Source organism: Myxine glutinosa, chromosome 2 (genome assembly GCF_964187855.1).
Source record: "Myxine glutinosa chromosome 2, kmMyxGlut1.1, whole genome shotgun sequence".
Classification (NCBI taxonomy): Eukaryota; Metazoa; Chordata; class Myxini; order Myxiniformes; family Myxinidae; genus Myxine; species Myxine glutinosa.
Genome location: NC_136262.1, coordinates 195,999,160 through 196,018,767, shown reverse-complemented (window position 1 = coordinate 196,018,767; position 19,608 = coordinate 195,999,160). Strand labels below are relative to the sequence as shown.

Genomic DNA, 19,608 nt, shown 5'->3' with positions numbered 1-19,608 from the left:
TCTTGTACTGGGTCGCATCTTGTACTGGGTTGCATCTTGTACTGGGTTGCATCTTGTACTGGGTTGCATCTTGTACTGGGTCGCATCTTGTACTGGGTTGCATCTTGTACTGGGTTGCATCTTGTACTGGGTTGCATCTTGTACTGGGTTGCATCTTGTACTGGGTTGCATCTTGTACTGGGTTGCATCATCACGAAAGGAGGGATAACGAACGCGTCGCCCTGTAAATAATCGTATATAAGAAGCAAATCAGTCTCACTGATTCGAAAGAGAGAGAAAAGTATGAGTGTGAAGGACACAGTGAAACAGTCTAAATAGGTAGACAAGAAGAGAGTGAATCAGTCCTACTGAGTAGCACACGGAGTGCATCAATTTTGTGGGCCTGGAAAGGGCTGCGGCGGAATCATGTAAATGGCATTGCGTACCAGAAACGGGAACAGAGACACACGTTGAATGGCGATTAATCTTTGTTAGGTGGAGCCGTGTAATCTGTCATTGTTAGAGCGCCTGTCGCTGGCTGAACCGATCACACTTGCCACTTAATTCACTGAACTCTCTGACTGCTTTGCGAGAAATTGCAAAGAGAGCCAGTGAGCATGTGGAAGAGAGGGGATGGAGGGAGTCAAAGTGGGAAATGCGGTGATTGGGGGACTTGAGGAATGAGACAACATGAGTGGAGGCATGCACCCGAACATTTATAGAGAGAAATTGAGAGTGAGAAAGAGAGATGGAGGGAAGGAGGAGCGAGGGGAGGTTGGTTAGGGTCGAAGGACAGAGATGTGCATGGTTTTAGAGTGAGGAGGGCTAGTTGATGCCATAATGCAGGGGCAGAGCAGGAATGGTGGTGAGCCTGAGACTTGAGTGGGGAAAACGTGGCCGACATGATATGACAAACACGAAACGACATGAATCACTTGCTCCCTGGTCTGTCAACAAGTGCGGTGGTGACAGCGGTTAGGGCTGATGAACCCTTCGCCTCCTCATCTGAGCCCCGTTGCAGTTGATGATAATATCATAAAATGGATTTTTGCCGATCATCAATAATACATGAGCTTTGACGGGAGGTCTGCCATGACAGGAAGTCGATAATACGCCTTTCTACGCGCGCTGCACAGTCGTGGTGATTGGCGGTGCTGGCTGAGTGGGTCCATGGTGAGAAAAAATGGTGCAAAGGAAGAAATGCGTAGGAGGGTTAAACTTTATTTGTTGTTGTTGTTGTTGCTGTTGCTGTTGTGTTGTCAGGTTTGAGACTTGGGGCTCCCTGCTCTGTGATGGTGTACTCCTAATTGGCTGCTAAGTATGTGCACAATGGGTAGAAATGCTTCCTGTTACCAATGATGCACTTCTTCTCATGTTCCTCTGTGCTTTATCGTGAGGTCGCATGTGTGCTGGTGCATGAGGCACACTAATTGCCAAAAGCAGTCCACAAAGTATTTGGAGGAGATTTGACATCAAGTATAATGATATGTTGTGTAGATCTTTCAGTGCTTTTTTTTCCATTTTATTTCTGAGACGTTTGACATTTTGTCCTGTAATCGGTGTCCTACTACTACTACTACTACTTTAATAGCACCAATTACTCCCACCTTATTGTGGGGTTAGCCACATAAAGTTTTTGGCCCAAGTCTTTTAGTACGAACTGGCTTGCCTGGCCTGACATTGGACTGAAGGTCATTTTGGCAGGAATTTTTAATTTGTACCGGGGCACCTCCGATAACTTGGCAACTCTTCACGAAATACACTGTGAGATCTTTAACATCAACCATCTAATGTTAATTAATAGATCGAACACCTACCTTGATGTCTATCTGAGGGATGGAACACTTTGCGATTTGCCTGAGAAGCACCATCCGACAGTTCTATAGTCGTGTCGGGAATCGAACCCAGACTAGCCAGCTCAAAGGTAAGTGCGCTACCTTTCCGCCATCCCATCAGACCCATCTTGTAACTGAAGTATCTGAATCTGAAAATCCGAATTCGTGTTTAATTAACTAGCAACGGTACCCGCCCTATGGGCGGGGCTTCAATTGGGAGGCCCAAATGAAAAGGCAAAATATCAGAAATTGAAGGGTTTTTTTGAGAAAAAAAAATCGTGTTTGGAAAAACTGGAAAATTGGAAAAATTGGAAATTCGGAAAATTGGAAAAAAAAATTGGAAAAACAATATAGCCTATTTTACTCCAGGGGATCCCAGGATTACCCACTCAAAATTTCGTTGCGATTGGTTCAGCCGTTTTTGCGCTACATGGGAACGGACGGACAGACAGACAGACAGACAGACAGACAGACGGACGGACAGACATTTGGTGAATTATAGTAAGATACTTAATAATATTAAATAATGCATCCATCAGTTGTGTTGAAATTGTAGTTGAGGAGATTGTTCTCACCTTTGAGCTGTCGTGACTGGGTTCGATTCCTGACCTGATGATAAACTGTCAACCTGATGCTTTGTGTTGCCTCAAAGTGCACGCCGTCTTTCGGAGGGATGCGAGGATGCGCTGTTCAATGTGTTGGGATTTCATTGTGGATGTTAAGGATTTAATGATACCTTTCAGAAAGGTCGGACATTGTGTGCCAGGTATGCTGGTCAAATTCTGAAGTCCTGCCACAAATCCATGAAGATACTGCGTCAATGGCAGAGCCGCACCATCAATGGTATCATGGCACAGCCTGCGAACTGATCTGGTAATTTAGTCCTTGTCAAATATGACAGATACAGCAAATCCATCAGTTGAAGTACAAAATTAGTATGGTATACCCTTTGGTATGATACCTTGACCATCCTCAATTGACTCTTGCAATACCTTCAAGTCAATATATATGATATATACATGACTCAATATTAATTATTTTATGTCTTAAAATAAGGATGAAGGCCCAGCTCCGATACCAACCTTCATGGCTGTGCAGAACCCCTAAAATTGCATCCATACATGCTCTTTACAGGGACAATCATTAGCATAAACATACGCATACACAGTATATATATATATATATATACGTAGGAAAACCTATTTTATGATCTCTTCATTTAATTACCACATTGGTCGTCGTAAATGTAGGAAGCATAACATTTTATGGCCTCATACAATTTCACCAAAACAGAAGACCTTTCACTGAAGCTTCTTTGGGATTCATATCAGGAGTGGCGAGTACTTTGGACTCGATCTAAACTGTAAAGGTATTTTCGAAGAAGCAATATGAGAGAGAGCGAGGAGGAAACGTTCTCCATCACTGTTTTAAATTCAAATATCCGGTCAGAAATTATTTTGATAACTCTGAATTTTTATACAATAATACAAATGCAACTAGAAAAAGCAATCAGGGATTGCAGACCCTTTGCAGGACTTGCTTTGAGTGGTTTTGTGTGGTGTTTTGTATGGTGTTTGTGTGGTTTGGTGTGGTGTTTGTGTGGTTTGGTGTGGTGTTTGTGTGGTTTGGTGTGGTGTAATATGTGGTATTTGTGTGGTATTGTGGGGTTTTTGTGTGGTTTGGTGTGGTTTGGTGTGGTGTAATATGTGGTGTTTGTGTGGTATTGTGTGGTGTTTGTGTGGTGTTTGTGTGGTTTGGTGTGGTGTTTGTGTGGTTTGGTGTGGTGTAATATGTGGTGTTTGTGTGGTATTGTGTGGTGTATTATGTGTGGTATTTGTGTGCCTGTATGTTTGTTTGGTGTATTTTGTGTTTGTGTGGTGTTTATGTTGTGTATTTTGTGTGGTGGTACGTTTGTGTTTGTGTGGTGTAATTTGTGTGGTGTTTGTGTGCTGGTATGTTTGTGTGGTGTATTTTCTGTGGCGTTTGTGTGCTGGTGTGGTGTATGATGTGTGGTGTATTATGTGGGGTGTTTGTGTGCTTGTATGTTTGTGTTTGTGTGGTGTATTTTGTATGATGGTGTGTTTGTGTTTGTATGGTATATTTGTGTGGTGTTTGTATGTCTGTATGTTAGTGTGGTGTATTTTGTATGCTGTTATGTTTGTGTTTGTATGGTATATTTGTGTGGTATTTGTGTGCTGGTATGTTTGTTTGTGTAGTGTATTTTGTATGATGGTGTGTTTATGTTTGTATGGTGTATATTGTGTGGTGTTTGTATGCTGTTATGGTTGTGCTTGTATGGTTTATTACTCCCCCCAGGGAGTAATGCATTCATTCGTGTCCATGTGTTTGTGTGTGTGTGTGTGTTCGTGTGTTTGTGAACAAGATATCTGGAAAAGTTGTGAACGGATTTGGATGAAAGTTGGTGGGATGATTGCCCTTCGGATAAGGAAGAATTGTTTAGTTTTTGGTGAAGCTCAGGATATTATTCCCGATCCAGGATTTTATTGAAGGATTTTTTTACCATTGGAAGATAGTGCTCATTTTTTTTAAACATTATCTTCTATATATTCTATATTTAACATTGTGATATGAAAATAGTTTTCATATTTGTTGTAAATGTAGTTTAAACTTGTGGTTATGCGTTAGAGCAGTGTATTTTTTTTAGCAGCGTCGTCTTCAATGTTCTTTTTTTTCTTCTAATAAAGACATATTCTGTCATTTTAAAACCACCAAAGTGTGTATTAGGTTTCCCCGTTTCATAAAATGTATCGTTTGATACGTGTAATGCTTTAAAACTGTTTATTTTTTATATATTTTTTATTTTTACCTCAGAAGAGATATCAACATTTAGCTCAGCGAATGTCATTCGCGGTGTCAGTATTTGATGAACTTATAAAGACTTAGTTCCAGATTTGTCAATGGCTGAGGTATATTAACAAAAGAATAAAACAGATTTGGCAAAAGTCCAACTTTTTTTTGAAAGATCGCATATTCACCCAGGGTTGTGAGAGGCTGAAGAAGAAGAAACCTCGCATGGGCTTCCCAGACCAAATAAATAATTCTGGTTCTGGCTCTGCGATTTTCAGGTTTATTACTCCCGCCAGGGAGTAACGCATTCGATCGTGTCCGTCCGTGTGTGTGTGTGTGTCCGTATGTTCGTGTGTTCGTGTGTTTGTGACAAGATATCTGGAAAAGTTCTGAACGGATTTGGATGAAAGTTGGTGGGATGATTGCCCTTGAGATAAGGAAGAATTGATTCGTTTTTGTGAAGCTCAGGATATTATTCCGGATCCAGGAATGTTTTGGGGAAATTTTTTTGGGAAAGATTTTTTCTGTTTTACTGCATTAAAGCTTTTATTCTTATTCTTAAATGATGTTTTTCTCATCTAATTCCGAGATATATAAAAATACATTCTCTGACAGTTAGGGCTTACTTTCTTTTTCATTTATTGTTTTGGGGAGAGGGGATGTTAAACAAAACGTATTATTCCAACTAAACCCACGGCGGGAGTATGCGCTCTACTGAGTGGCGTTCTCGTTTTGTATGCTGTTATGTTTGTGTGGTGTATTTTATGTGCTGGTGTGTTTGTGTTTGTATGGTTTGTAGATGATGCGTTGACGACATAGGTTTATGTTCATACAGCGGACAAACAGATCTTTTCAGTTTTAGTATCGAGATTCACATTCCAATCATATGTATTATATAGACGTACGTATTTTATAGATACTATACTGACGTAGGCATATTTTAATAGTACGTACTTTATAGACATTCCAATTGTACATATTTTATAGATGTAGTCAGTTGACAAAAAAGATAACGTGTAATACTGGCTCCCACCAGAAGGCGTTTGTGGATGACGTTATCACATTATGTGCAGACAGACAGACAGACAAACAGACCCAAATGCAATACCCTGTGGTATCATGAGGGGAATTATATTACTTTTTAAAAGATGTATTAATGGATAAAATCAACAGAACGTTGATTGAGGTATGCTAACCGCCATTGGAAGCAAGGAGAAGTCGGGGCAAAAGAGGTGTTTCGGGCATTAACTCTCTTGTGCATGGATGAAGGGTTAACAGCTGAAACGTCTTCCCAGGACGGTTAGCGTACCTCAATCAACGTCCTGTTCGTCTCATCCATTGCTCTCTCTGTCCACCGATACAGATCAGCACCAGCCTTCACCAGCAAGGCTAGTTCTTCATCTTAATTTGAAACAGATGTAAAACAACAACACCTGGAATAAGTTGCAGAAAGTGTAACAAACACCCCTGTTAAGCCCTGCTAAGCATAACATTTCGAAGCCATCTATTTATTACGTATGCAAATATGGCAGGTTTTTTTTATATAACCCCAGCACCCCTCACCTTCCTCCATCCTCGTATGCTCAGCGAATCTAACTTCCCTTCCCCTCTGTTACTTATTTTTCCAATAATTCTTCCGTTTTTTCAATTTTTATTTTCTCATTTTAGCTTTGCACACACATTATAAATAGAGGACGAATCCGAAAAAGGGAGTGGGAGTGAAAAAGGGAGTGAAAGAGGAAAGCCATTAAGCATGCTCGGGCACCTAAACAACTCTATTCTTATATTTACCCTCACCAGTGGAAGAGGGTATTCCATTTGGGTCCTTTTGTTTGTCTGTTTGCCTGTCTGTCTGTTTGTTTGTCCACACAGAACATGAGTATGCTTTTCTCTGTAACCGTATGTCTGATTGACATGAAATTCTCTTCATTGGATTGCCTCCTCCAGTAAAAAAAATTTGTGATAATTATGACGTCAGATCACGTGTTATGACGCCATCTTGGAAAAACCGAAAAACATTTGCACCTCGAAATCTCTGAAACCGCTCCATGGAAAAAATTGAAACCTGGCTCATTGTCAAGTACTCCCCATGGGGAACAACATATGTTAATGATGATTTCATCCGTGCCTTCATTATGACGTCGTAATTAGACAAGTAGAACGGTTGATCCGCTAAATTTGAAATTTCTTGAGCGTGATCGACACAAAAATTGTATGGCAGAATTAAATTGATGACGTCATCAGTCACGTGGTTCACAATCAGATTGGATTGCACATAAATCTACGTCATCAATAAACCACACAAACACAACAGCTAATAAACACCACACAAAATACACCACATAAACATGTCCTGGATAGGGTCAGCGATCTCTGATTGCTCTTTCTTGTTACCTTTGTATTTGTTACTTGACCAGGTCCATCAACTGCTGAAAAATAAATACCGAAAAATCAATTATGACTTCCTTCCCTCTCTGGATCTACCATGTACAATAGGTGTTTAATAACAACCGTCCGAGTCTGTAATCCACAGAAGCTTTCCACAAAATATGTTCACAAATCCAACATTTCAAGGCAGAACATTTCTCTAAGAGGGAGAGTGATAATAAAAACCTGCTCACTCAAAGCACTGTGGCCCAGATATCAGCAGACGCGGCCTACAGTTACAAAGAATGTCGTTAAATCACAACCAGGAAGTAAAAGTGATATTCTACAGTTCTCCTGCTTTTGGCACGGTGTGATGGCCTGCTTTTCTTTACTAACTCCCCCCTCTTCCCCCACACCTCTGGCAGACCCAATTTCTGCTGATTTTCAGATTCTTTATCTCAACCCCAACGAGTAGCCATTGAGGTTCATGTTCATGCTCCTCATCCCTTTGTTTCTGCTGATGTTACATAGGGCACTGTATTAGGTGTTTTACTTTTATTACCTGCATGAATTACCCAAAATTTGGGTTAACCCTCTGTTTCACTTTTCTAATGATTCCAGGTTGCTGAGTAAAGTCTTCCATTCTTCATAAATGCTAAGTTCTTCGTATTCCTCTACATTTGTTGCAGACAAATCTCGACTTGTTATTTGTGTGGGTCAGAATTTGAATCACTTCTTGAGTTATTTGTCTCCTGTTTTTCCTTCTTTTTAGCACTTCCTTACAATTTCAGTTTTCTCTGCAGTCTTAAAGCACACAACAACAACAACATGCAGCACGATGGTCAATATCACCTGATGCTGCACCCTCCTCTATGATATGTCAGACTTCATAAATTCTGTTTTAGGAATCCGGAATCTATTTTAGGTTGACTTTATTTTCTCTCCATTTTGTACTCACGGATGAGCTCTGGTTTCTTGAGAATGGTTTGTAGTGTCTTATTTGATGGCTCCAATATTTGAAATGAAACTCCATCAAAATTCTTTATTTTTTCAAGCAAAACTTCAACATTCACAAGAAGATTCTGATCGGACAATGCGTATGCTGTTCGCTGGTATTCTGCGAGATCAAGTATTCCATCTATCAGTTCTCTGACATTGTACAAATAATTTTCAGATCAAAATGCTCTCAAGGTGTTAAAACAAAGAAGAAAAGCTATCACTGGTAGAGTGATTAAATAACGAGGATAGACCCGAGGTCTTGTAAGGAGTGGCATTGCCAAACTCTGTGGCACAATGGTTAGAGCATCCATTTTGGAAGGTCAGTGGTTCGCTTCCGATGCCAGCACAGTCTTCTAAACACTTTTAAAATTGTACTTCCTGGCTTGACACTCAGCATTTAGAGGACAGTGCATAAACAAACCCCATGTGTTGACATGCAATGTGGGAGGAGGAAGAGGGAAGGCAAGAAGGTGGAAGGGATTTGTCAAAAGTTGTCTCATTGATTGTCGAGAGAAAAGAGATGTCACAAATTTCTCATCACTGATACCTTTAATGCCATGGGAAATTACGTCACTTCCCCAAAGGTCAAGGGCAATGTTTGGCTGAAATCAAGTCCGGTGCTGTGTCGTGTGTGTGTGTGTGTGTGTGTGTGTGTGTGTGTGTGTGTGTGTGTGTGTGTGTGTGTGTGATACACTACATGGCCGAAAGTATGCGGACACCCCTTTTAATGAGTGGATTCGGCTGTTTCAGCCACACCCATTGCTGACAGGTATATATAATCAAGCACACAGCCATGCAATCTCCATAGACAAACATTGGCAGAAGAATGGGCCATACTGAAGAGCTCAGTGACTTTCAAGGTGGCACCGTCATAGGATGCCAGCTTTCCAACAAGTCAGTTCATCAAATTTCTGCCCTGCTAGAGCTGCTCCGGTCAAATATAAGTGCTGTTATTGTGAAGTGGAAACGTCTAGGAACAACAATAGCTCAGCCTTGAACTGGTCGGACCCACAAGCTCACAGAACGGGACTGCCAAGTGCTGAAGCGCATAAAAATCGTCTGTCCTCAGTTGCAACACTCACTACCGAGTTCCAAACTGCCTCTGGAAGCAATATCAGCACAACAACTGTTCGTCGGGAGCTTCATGAAATGTGTTTCCATGGCCGGGCAGCCACAGACAAGCCTAAGATCACCATGCGCAATGCCAAGCATCGGCTGGAGTGGTGTAAAGCTCACCGCCATTGGACTCTGGAGCAGTGGAAACGCATTCTCTGGAGTGATGAATCACGCTTCAACATCCGGTAGTCCGATGGATGAATCTGGGTTTGGCGGATGCCAGGAGAACATAGTGCCAACCCGAATGCATAGTGCCAACTGTAAAGTTTGGTGGAGGAGGAAATAATGGTCTGGGGCTGTTTTTAATGGTTCGGGCTGGGCCCCTTAGTTCCAGTGAAGGGGAATCTTAATGCTACAGCATACAATGACATTCTAGACAATAGTGTGCTTCCAAGATTGTGGCAACAGTTTGGGGAAGACCCTTTCCGGTTTCAGCATGACAATACCCCTGTGCACAAAGCAAAGTCCATACAGACATGGTTTGTCGAGATCGGTGTGGAAGAACTTGACTGGCCTGCACAGAGCCATGACCTCAACCTCATCGAACACCTTTGGGATGAATTGGAGTGCCGACTGTGAGCTGTGCCTAATCGCTCAACATCAGTGCCCGACCTCACTAATGCTCTTGTGGCTGAATGGAAGCAAGTCCCCACAGCAATGTTCCAACATCTTGTGGAAAGCCTTCCCAGAAGAGTGGAGGTTGTTGTAGCAGCAAAGGGGGGGACCAACTCCATATTAATGCCCATGATTTTGGAATGAGATGTTCGACGAGCACATACAGGTGTGATGTTCGGGTGTCCACATACTTTTGGCCATGTAGTGTATGTTGCAGCTTTTCCAATAGCCCTAGACCTTGTAAAAAAAAAGAAAAAAACCGTGGGGGGGGGGGGGGGGGGGGGCGGGGGGGGGTGGGTAAGGGTGGGAACAAATTTACAACGGTAAAAATCGTTTGGACCAAGTACTTGTAGTGGTAACCTGAAGAATACCTTTTGAATTCAGAACAATGAGGAACGATTTTTTGTGCCAACAACTTAAATTAACTAAATGAAGCTTTTATGAAATGTTTCAACATTGAGGGCAGCAACAAATATATGAAGACCCTTCAACAATTTTTTAAGCTGATGGTGCTTCATGAATATTGTTTTGAAAGCAAGTGCACCAGACATGGAATTTGGCATGACTCCGTTTGGATGCCGTGAGCCATCTTGGAGAGGCTCCAGCACAGCCTGGCAATATACTCGTTTAATGGTCTCGATTTGTTGAATTCATGAGATAACAAATGTCACATAATAACATAATGGAACATATTTCAACACTTCAGATTAATGATGAAATTGAATGCATTTCAAGGGGGAAGGACATGAATCTATGCACAGAATTAAAGCAAGCTTTCAAAATTATTTTGTACTATAATATTATTGGAAGAAGGACAAAATAGTTTTAAAGTTGTTTCTGGCTTATGAAGGTCCCAATCCATTATTTTGTCTGTTGATCAGAATGCTTATATGATATAAAAATATTACCTTGGAGCAAAAGGCAACCTATAACCTGAGAGAGTATTGGCCTTATTTGCTCAGATACTTGTTCACCCACTGTACCACGAGAACTTACACATGCTAGGGTCACAGGCCTGAGAGATCTTCAACACAAAGATGACAGTCATGAAAACGTGGGTATGCAGTTCTCAAAGCAAGCTTTAACCTCCGACCTTTTGAGGGACGGTGCAGAGCACAAGGGTTGCCCGGCGCTTTCCGGGTTAGTGCAGCACAGGCAGACCTAATTACAGCACAAGGCAGGCTGTCGAGGCCTGCATCCACCGTCATTCCAGCCCTCTCCACTCGTAATTTAGTTCCCACTAGCGACGGCGTCTGACTCCAGCTGGGGCGCACGCAGCCCGTAGTGCCATGGCGGCGAGAAACGAAGCATGAAACGCGGGCGCGGAGCGGGCCGGGCCATGAATGTGCGACATAATCACGGGGGCCACACTCGAACGCATCACAGCAAGTGCCACTTCAACTAATGATTTCACGTGTCAAGTTGTCCATTCTGAAATATTAAAAGAGGTTGTTTGTTTTTCAAACCCATTAGAGGCTTGCGGTATTAGCGCATTTATCAGCTCATTTGCCTTGGCCTTTATTTTACACAAAGAGTGCCTGTTAAATGCACATTCTTGAGTTTATCAGCCTTGGTACACATTCTGTAGACTTCTTTTGGGGTTGACTTTTATTATTTCGGAATGCCAGGCACACCGTGCATTTAAATCATGGCTTCAAAAAGCAGTTTTGACACACTAATTCAAGGCAATGGTTATTTTATCGTGCAAGCTGATAAATTGTCTTTGAAAGGGTAAATGAGTTGGCGGATTTAGTAAGGAATGTGCGAAAGATGGAAGTTGAGGTGCTGGGGCTTTGATTTATAGGCCTGCACAAACGCATTTCTTTCCGCCCGTGAGTATGGCACATTTGGCATCCTCACAATATCGTTAGCCGCTGGTGAAGACAAGCGAATCTGCTTGGTAATTGCTACGGTAATTGCAGGATCAGTGCTAGGGTAACACTTGAGGCCATGCTAAAAATGTAGCAGATGTGCAGAGACGACGGTGCCATGTGAGGGCCAGAATCAGCCCAGATAACCGAGCCGCTCCATCAAATTCCTCTGTGATCACAGCGGAAGAATGGTTTGTTCCATTACCTGGGAAGGTGAACCATGATTAAATCGCTGGAGCTGTTTATTCTCTCTCTCTCTCTCTCTCTCTCTCTCTCTCTCTCTCTCTCTCTTGAGTGAGTCAAGGCAGGCAGGTGAGGAAATGTGGATAAAAGCATAAAGCATTATATCCTCTTCCTGTTTGCATTGTTTGCTTACTGGCGTTCAAACGTCAGTCTTGCTGATCTCAGATGGCGCAAAATACAGACCAAATATAACCTGGGGGAGGTGGCTTTCATCGCGAACTAATATTATTTAACCTCCGGTCTCCGATGAAGGCCACTCCATGACTCAGACATTGGACCTTCTGATCCTTTGCCCCTTCTATCAGCAAAAAAATAAATTAATATCCTTGAGTCGGTCGTGTTTTTGCATTTTCTGGTCTGCCTCTTCCAGCAAGTCCAGTTGGTTCTACCGATTGCAAACTGTTCTTTGGTGTAGTCAATGTAAATAACAACATTTCATTCAAAATTAAGACACCACAAAATAAAATAAAGCTGCCCAGTTAGGAAGGCTTGTGTCCAACATTTCCACATCCGAGTTGACTTCATCCAGGATTATGCAGGTGCCATGAGCCTGGTGTTAGATACCCTACCAAATACCCGAAGGAAAATCCTTACCACCATGCCCACCTGCAGTCTCGGAAAGAAATCACTCGGTAGTCGATGCATCCGACCTGAGCCCTTACACCTGCTGTGCGTCTCCATGGGTTGTTTCTGACTTCATTTTGAATATGCACGTTCACAACTACAAAGTTTCTTTTGTTTTCACAAACAGTACGGCAGTTGCAGTTCTAGGTCATCCTGATCCATCTGTTCCATTGCCGCCGCATGAAACAGGGGAGAAAGAGAGAAACGAGGCATGAAAAAAATTACAAACAAATATGAGAGACGGTGACTAACAATAATGGCTGCCACCATAATTTTTGATTGAAAAGCAAAGCTCGCAACTTATGAGACCGTCTTTCCAGACAGCCACAGTCGTCCTTCGCTTACCTAGTGGAACAAGAAGAAAAGAACCACCTTTAGAGGCTATTTTTCCCCACTGAGCAGAGGTTGGCCTTTTTTTGGGCACCATGGTCCCCTTTTTTGAGGCAACGTTTTATGGCCGGATATTATTCCTGCCACCAACCCTGTTAGTCACCTTTTGCGACACACAAGGAACTACCAGTGAGCTAGTACTCAATTTGCCAACCTCGGAAGGATGACAGGCTGAGTCAACCTCCCTGACGTTAATTCAGCGATCGACCAGGATTCGAACCCAGGATCCTAGGATCCCAACCCGGCACCCTAACCGCTAAGATTCAGCGACTGACTGGGATTCGAACCCAGGATCCTAGGATCCCAACCCAGCACCCTAACTGCTAAAATTCAGCGATTGACCAGGATTCGAACCCAGGATCCTAGGATCCCAACCCGGCACCCTAACCGCTAAGATTCAGCGACCGACTGGGATTTGAACACAGGATCCTAGGATCCCAACCCGGCACCCTAACCGCTAAGATTCAGCGACCGACCGGGATTCGAACCCAGGATCCAAGGATCCCAACCCGGCACCCTAACTGCTAGGATTCAGCAACCAACCGGGATTTGAACCCAGGATCCTAGGATCCCAACCCGGCACCCTAACTGCTAAGATTCAGTGACCGACCGGAATTCGAACCCAGGATCCAAGAATCCCAACACAGCTCCCTAACCGCTAAGATTCAGCGACCAACCGGGATTCGAACCTAGGATCCTAGGATCCCAACCCGGCACCCTAACCACTAAGATTCAGCGACCGACCGGGATTTGAACCCAGGATCCTAGGATCCCAACCCGGCACCCTAACCGCTAAGATTCAGCGACCGACCGGGATTCGAACCCAGGATCCAAGGATCCCAACCCGGCACCCTAACCGCTAAGATTCAGCAACCAACCGGGATTTGAACCCAGGATCCTAGGATCCCAACCCGGCACCCTAACTGCTAAGATTCAGCGATCGACCAGGATTCGAACCCAGGATCCTAGGATCCCAACCCGGCACCCTAACTGCTAAGATTCAGTGACCGACCGGAATTCGAACCCAGGATCCAAGAATCCCAACCCAGCTCCCTAACCGCTAAGATTCAGCAACCGACCGGGATTCGAACCTAGGATCCTAGGATCCCAACCCGGCACCCTAACCGCTAAGATTCAGTGACCGACCAGAATTCGAACCCAGGATCCAAGAATCCCAACCCAGCTCCCTAACCGCTAAGATTCAGCGACCGACCGGGATTCGAACCTAGGATCCTAGGATCCCAACCCGGCACCCTATCCGCTAAGATTCAGTGACCGACCGGAATTCGAACCCAGGATCCAAGAATCCCAACCCGGCACCCTAACCACTAAGGTTCAGCGACCGACCGGGATTCAAACCCAGGATCCTAGGATCCCAACCTGGCACCCCAACCGCTAAGATTCAGCGACCGACCAGGATTCGAACCCAGGATCCTAGGATCCCAACCCGGCACCCTAATCGCTAAGCCAACACCAGGCTACTCTCTTACCTAGTGGCTCTGATATTATTATTATTTTCACAAAGCTACTACATGGCGGGTTAAAAGCGACATGCAAACCGCTCCTTTTACCCCGCAACGTGTTGTTAGAGCAATTCGCAGGTGAATGCTATTGGAAGCATGCTTGTTGTACTTTGGGAGAGACATTATAATTTCCAAGGGTTTGATGAAAAGCGGAGTGATAGGTAATTTGAGCTCAGTGTCGTATAAGAATGTGTTTTCCAAGCATTAGTGCAGGAAGGTCGCCAGTATCCACGCAGTTAGCGGTAATGGGAGCCACTTGCCGTGCGTGGCAAGAGACGGTGGAGCATAAGGGTATGCATATGTTTTGCCGCTAGTTGGTTTGGAGGAAGCATGAGAGTGAAAAGAAGCGGCGCACAACATATTAACAGTCACCGCTAGCAGGCGGTGAAAGTGTGCTTAAAAAGAGCGTTCTCCGTATTCGGTAATTGCAGCATGTCACACGCTTTGTGTGCGCATTAATTCACTCGTTGCTGCGTTAATTGGTGTCACAAAGCCAGTTAAAAAGATATTTAGCTGAATTTGCTGCCCCTGCTTCCTAGTGTCTACAAATGCATTATTATTTTATTGTGGGAGGGGGAGGCATTGCATGCGAAGGGGTTGTGAAAGTCATAAAATTGACCTCATAAATGCACAGGCATGGACCAGCATCTAATTTACTTTGGATTATTGCAAGATCATTTGTAGAAAGAAACGACTCTCGGCAGGTGCAGTTATCCGACAGGTGTAAAGGAGTTTGAGTGAGAGTTCATGCTTGTGTGGTTGTGGAAACGCTGGACTGAAGGAGTAACCCTACCCACCATTTAATTTCATCTTTCTACTGGACAATATGAAAAATGTAAAAACTTGTATTATTCACTCACTGCTTATAAACATGTTCACCTTGCCTCATGTGGCCAAGATCTCATGCACAGCAAAATCTATTGTGCTTAGGAAAGTTGTATTATGCAGAAAATTGAAGAGAAATGCAATGGTGTTGTAACTTTGATGTGCACATTTGCCAGTTATTTTATAACCAGTGTATACTTTGCAATAATGAGAAATGAAGAAATAGAGGGACTGTTTGATGAATCTTGCTCGTGTTAAAAACCTTCCAAATTCTCTCACCTGGAGGCTGATTTGATGGCATCTGTATATATATATATATTTTGTACACAAAAATACACACACACTGTATATTGTCGGCATTCTCATCGCAAACAGTGTGTGCTGAAAATGACAATTATGGTTGCACCTATACGATACACACATTGTATACTATACGAGTATATATATATATATATATATATATATATATATATATACATATATATATATATATATATATTCATACATACATACATATATATATTTCGAACATATACATACATACATATATTCATACATACATTTCATACATACATATATATATATATATATATATCAAAATGTTCACCTTTTGTTGCCTTATAGCTTATAGGCTGGAATTAAATTGCATCAAATCGGACTTTTTTCACTTCTATTTACACATTGTAACCCACAACTTTTAAATGAAAAAACAAATTCTATAAATTTCAGAAAATTAATTAAAAACACAAAAGTATAATATCTTGGTTGGATAAGTGTCCACCCCCCTGTGTTAATACATGGTGTAAGCACCTTTGACAGCAATTACAGCTGGGAGTCTGTTGGGATAGGTCCCTACCAACTTTGCACACCTTGATTGGGCAATATTTGCCCATTCTTCTGCACAAAACTGTTCAAGCTCAGTCAAGTTGTGTGGAGAGGGTTGATGGACAGAAATCTTCAAGTCGTGCCACGGATTTTCGATTGGATTTAGGTCGGTGCTCTGACTTGGCCACTCAAGGCCATTTATCCTTTTCTTCTAGCCACTTCAGTGTAGCTTTGGCTGTGTGCATCGGATCGTTCTCATGCTGAAAGGTGAACTTCCGTCCCAATTTTAACTTTCTGGCAGAGGGCTGCAGGTTTTCCTGTAGGATTTTTCTGTATTTTGCTCCATTCATTTTGCCTTCCATCCCGACAAGTGCCCCATGCCCTGCTGATGATAAACATCCCCATAACATGATGCTGCCACCCTCATGCTTCACAGTAGGAATGGTGTTCTTTGGGTTATGTGCTGTGTCAGGTATGCACCAAACATAACGTTTTGCATTTAGGCCAAAAAGTTACATCTTGGTTTCGTCAGACCACAAAAGCTTTTACCACATGGCTTCAGAATCTCCACAGTGGTTTTTTGCATACCTCAAACGGGATTCAAGGTGGGCTTTTTTGAGCAATGGCTTCCTTCCTCCCACTCTACTGTGCAGGCCAGACTTCTTGTGGAACGCTTGGGATATTGTTATAAGATGCATCCAGTGACTAGTCTTTGCCATAAAGGCCTGTAGCTCAATCAAAGCGGCCATTGGCCTCTTTGGTCAGTGTCCTCTTGCTTGGTCATCTAGTGTGAAGGGACGGCCTGATCTAGGCAGGGTCTTGGTGGTACCATATATCTTCCACTTCTTAATGAGTGTCTTGACAGTACTCCAAGGGATATTCAAGGCCTTTGAAATATTTCCATAAACATCCCCTGATCTGTGGTTTTCTGCTAATTTATCTCAGAGATCTTTTGAAAGCTCCTTGGTGTTCAAAGTTGAGTCTTTGCTGTGAAATGCTCTACCCAGCAGAGGAAACATCCAGGAACAGCTGATATTATTCTGATATAATCAGAATCACTACAATTTAACACAGGTGGAGGCCAATTAACTTGGTGTGTGATTATGAAGGTGATTGGTTACACCTGAGGTAATTTACAATTGTTATTATAAAGGGGGGGGGGGGGGGGTGGGGCTGGACACTTATCCAACCAAGATAACCTAGTTTTGTATTTTCAATTAATTTCCTGAAATTTGTAGAATTTGTTTTTCACTTGGAAGTTGTGGGTTACAATGTGTAAATAAATGTGGAAAAAGTCTGATTTTATGCATTTTAATTCCAGGTTGTAAGGCAACAAAAGGTGAAAATTTTCAAAGGGGGTGTGGACTTTATCTAGGCACTGTATATACCATTAGCCAAGAAATTGCTTCGGCAACACGATCCATCTGAAAATGCAAAAAGGAGTGGTCATCATCATCATATATGTATATATATATATATAACTAAGTCTTTGGCCGAAGTGGTTCACAAACTGGCTGGTGAGACCTGACCTTCAACTGCAACTGATTTGGAATTGTTAACATATATACTCTTGTCACATGACACCATGGGATCTTTATAACGTCCAGCAACTAACGCTAGCAGATGGGACACCGAGCTTAACGTCCATCCAAGGGACGGCACACTTTGTAATATCGCACACTGTATGTGAAGTACTAGTGGGACAGTTTGTAGTTGGGTTGGGAATTGAACCCACACTAGACAGCTCAAGGATGAATGCACTACCTCTACACCATCCTATCAGGATACACCTCCACCCCCTACACATACACACTCTCTTACACCCACACACACCCCTACACTTACACATCTTATCTTTGAATTACCTGATAGCAATCCACTTGTGGCTATAATAGAATATTACTGAAACAAAAATCATTTGTATTCAGTGTGAAGAACAAGCTTGGCTCGAAGCAAAACCCCTGGAAGCAGTATAAGAAGCCTCTTTTTCCTCTTCACCCTACAACCTGTATTACGCAGTCACTGGCCTAGGTTTCTCACATGTCCACCTGTGCTATGGGACCAAACGTTTTTGTGAACAAATTGAAAGCTGATTGAAGAGCTTCAAATTTGTCTTTTGGAATGTTTTAAAATACCTCTTATGGGTCCAGAAATTTTACGTGGCAACTTTTAGTTGGTAGTTTTTAATTGGTGAACAATTTGATGTGGCAATTTAAATTTGCAATCACGCAAGATATATTTTACTGTATTAGTAAGAAAAGTATGGGGTGGGAGGGGAGATCTATTAACAATACATATCTTTTTGGCAATGAAGACATGTTTTTGAGGATCATTACTCTGCCAAAACCTTATGTTGCTCTAATGAAGTTGAGTCTTGTAGTGAGCGGGTCGTGCATGTATTTGTCTGCAGGAGATCATCCTAAAGCGAGCAGCGGACATTGCGGAGGCGCTGTACAGTGTTCCGCGGAACCACAACCAGATACCCGCCATCAACAACTCTCCTCCCGGCTTGCCTGGAATGATGGGCATGAACTCATTTGGAGGTCAACTTGCCATCAGTGTGACGGAGACCACGCAAGGTGCAGAGCAGGGTGAGACTGCCTCCAGCGGCTGTCCCACCTCGGTGCCTTATGGCATCGTACCTTAATATATATTTTTTTCCAATGACCAAAATGCCCTTGGCTGAGTGGCTGAGGGGCTGAGTCACTGTGGCTGAGTTGTCAAATCGGACCTGTGGCTCTTGAACTGAAAAATCACGTTCGCTCTTCTCATTTACACTGAAAAAGCCCATTATAAGTCTGATTGTGATTCAGCAAATCACTGGGTCGGGAGGTATAGTCTTGGTTTTCATATTGTTTCGAGAATGGCAAACTCACAAACTTTAAAAAGAGAATCCCAAACTTTAAAAAAAAGAATCACTCTCCAAGTATAAATAATTAGTTAGGTAAAATTAGTTAGATAATTAAAAATAATTATTAAAAAATTGTTGGATCAAAATAAAATATTCCCTTAATAATTATATTTATAAGTGCTGTGCTGTGTAAGAGCAAGTCGAGCTGTTTGTTTGTTTATTATTTTGTTTGTTCCTTTTATTTTCCCAAATTCCTCAGATAATTATTTCTCTGAAATCTTCAGCACTGCATTATTTTCACTGGCAGAGCGTCAACGTCACAATAACAACTTCAATCATCAAATTTATGTAAAAACATGAAAAGAAATCCATTGCGCAATAAATCGCTGTTTGCCAGGTGCCATTTTTGTTTGGGGATATGAGCGGAGCTTGGACTACGTATTCGAAGGTCGATGCTCTGTCGCAGTCAAACTCTGCAGTTAAATATTTATTTTCCTTGCACAGAATGGAAAATAATATGCAAAAGGTCCTCAGTCTCTGGAGGACTACATTGAATCCAACGAGTGGTCGCATGATCCTGTATGACCTTAAATATGGAAATGTGGAGGCCATTTGGCCCATCATTGCCATGTTGCACTCTCGAGTTTATTTATTCTCCAGGCATAAAACTTCCATTTCTGGGTTCAGACCTTTTTCCTGTGTTTCTTGCCCTCGCCCTTTCTTCTACCAACTATCCA

The 19,608-nt window shown here is 42.5% G+C and overlaps 1 protein-coding gene and 1 long non-coding RNA gene across 3 annotated transcripts in view; one reads left to right on the top strand and one right to left on the bottom strand.

Moving 5' to 3' along the window:
- LOC144890693 (transcription factor COE3-like) overlaps positions 1 to 19,608 on the top strand; it is a 69,856-nt gene that overhangs the window by 21,440 nt on the left and 28,808 nt on the right. Inside the window, exon 2 of one of the 2 annotated variants that reach the window (XM_078772142.1) lies at positions 18,431 to 18,599. In XM_078772142.1, the coding sequence (XP_078628268.1) occupies positions 18,431 to 18,599 (169 nt within the window). Of the gene's footprint in view, positions 1 to 18,430; positions 18,612 to 19,608 lie in introns of both variants that reach the window. The other variant, XM_078772141.1, reaches the window with a different exon arrangement.
- Positions 1 to 19,608, bottom strand: part of LOC144890695 (uncharacterized) — a 34,187-nt gene that overhangs the window by 3,928 nt on the left and 10,651 nt on the right. The window lies entirely within an intron of this gene.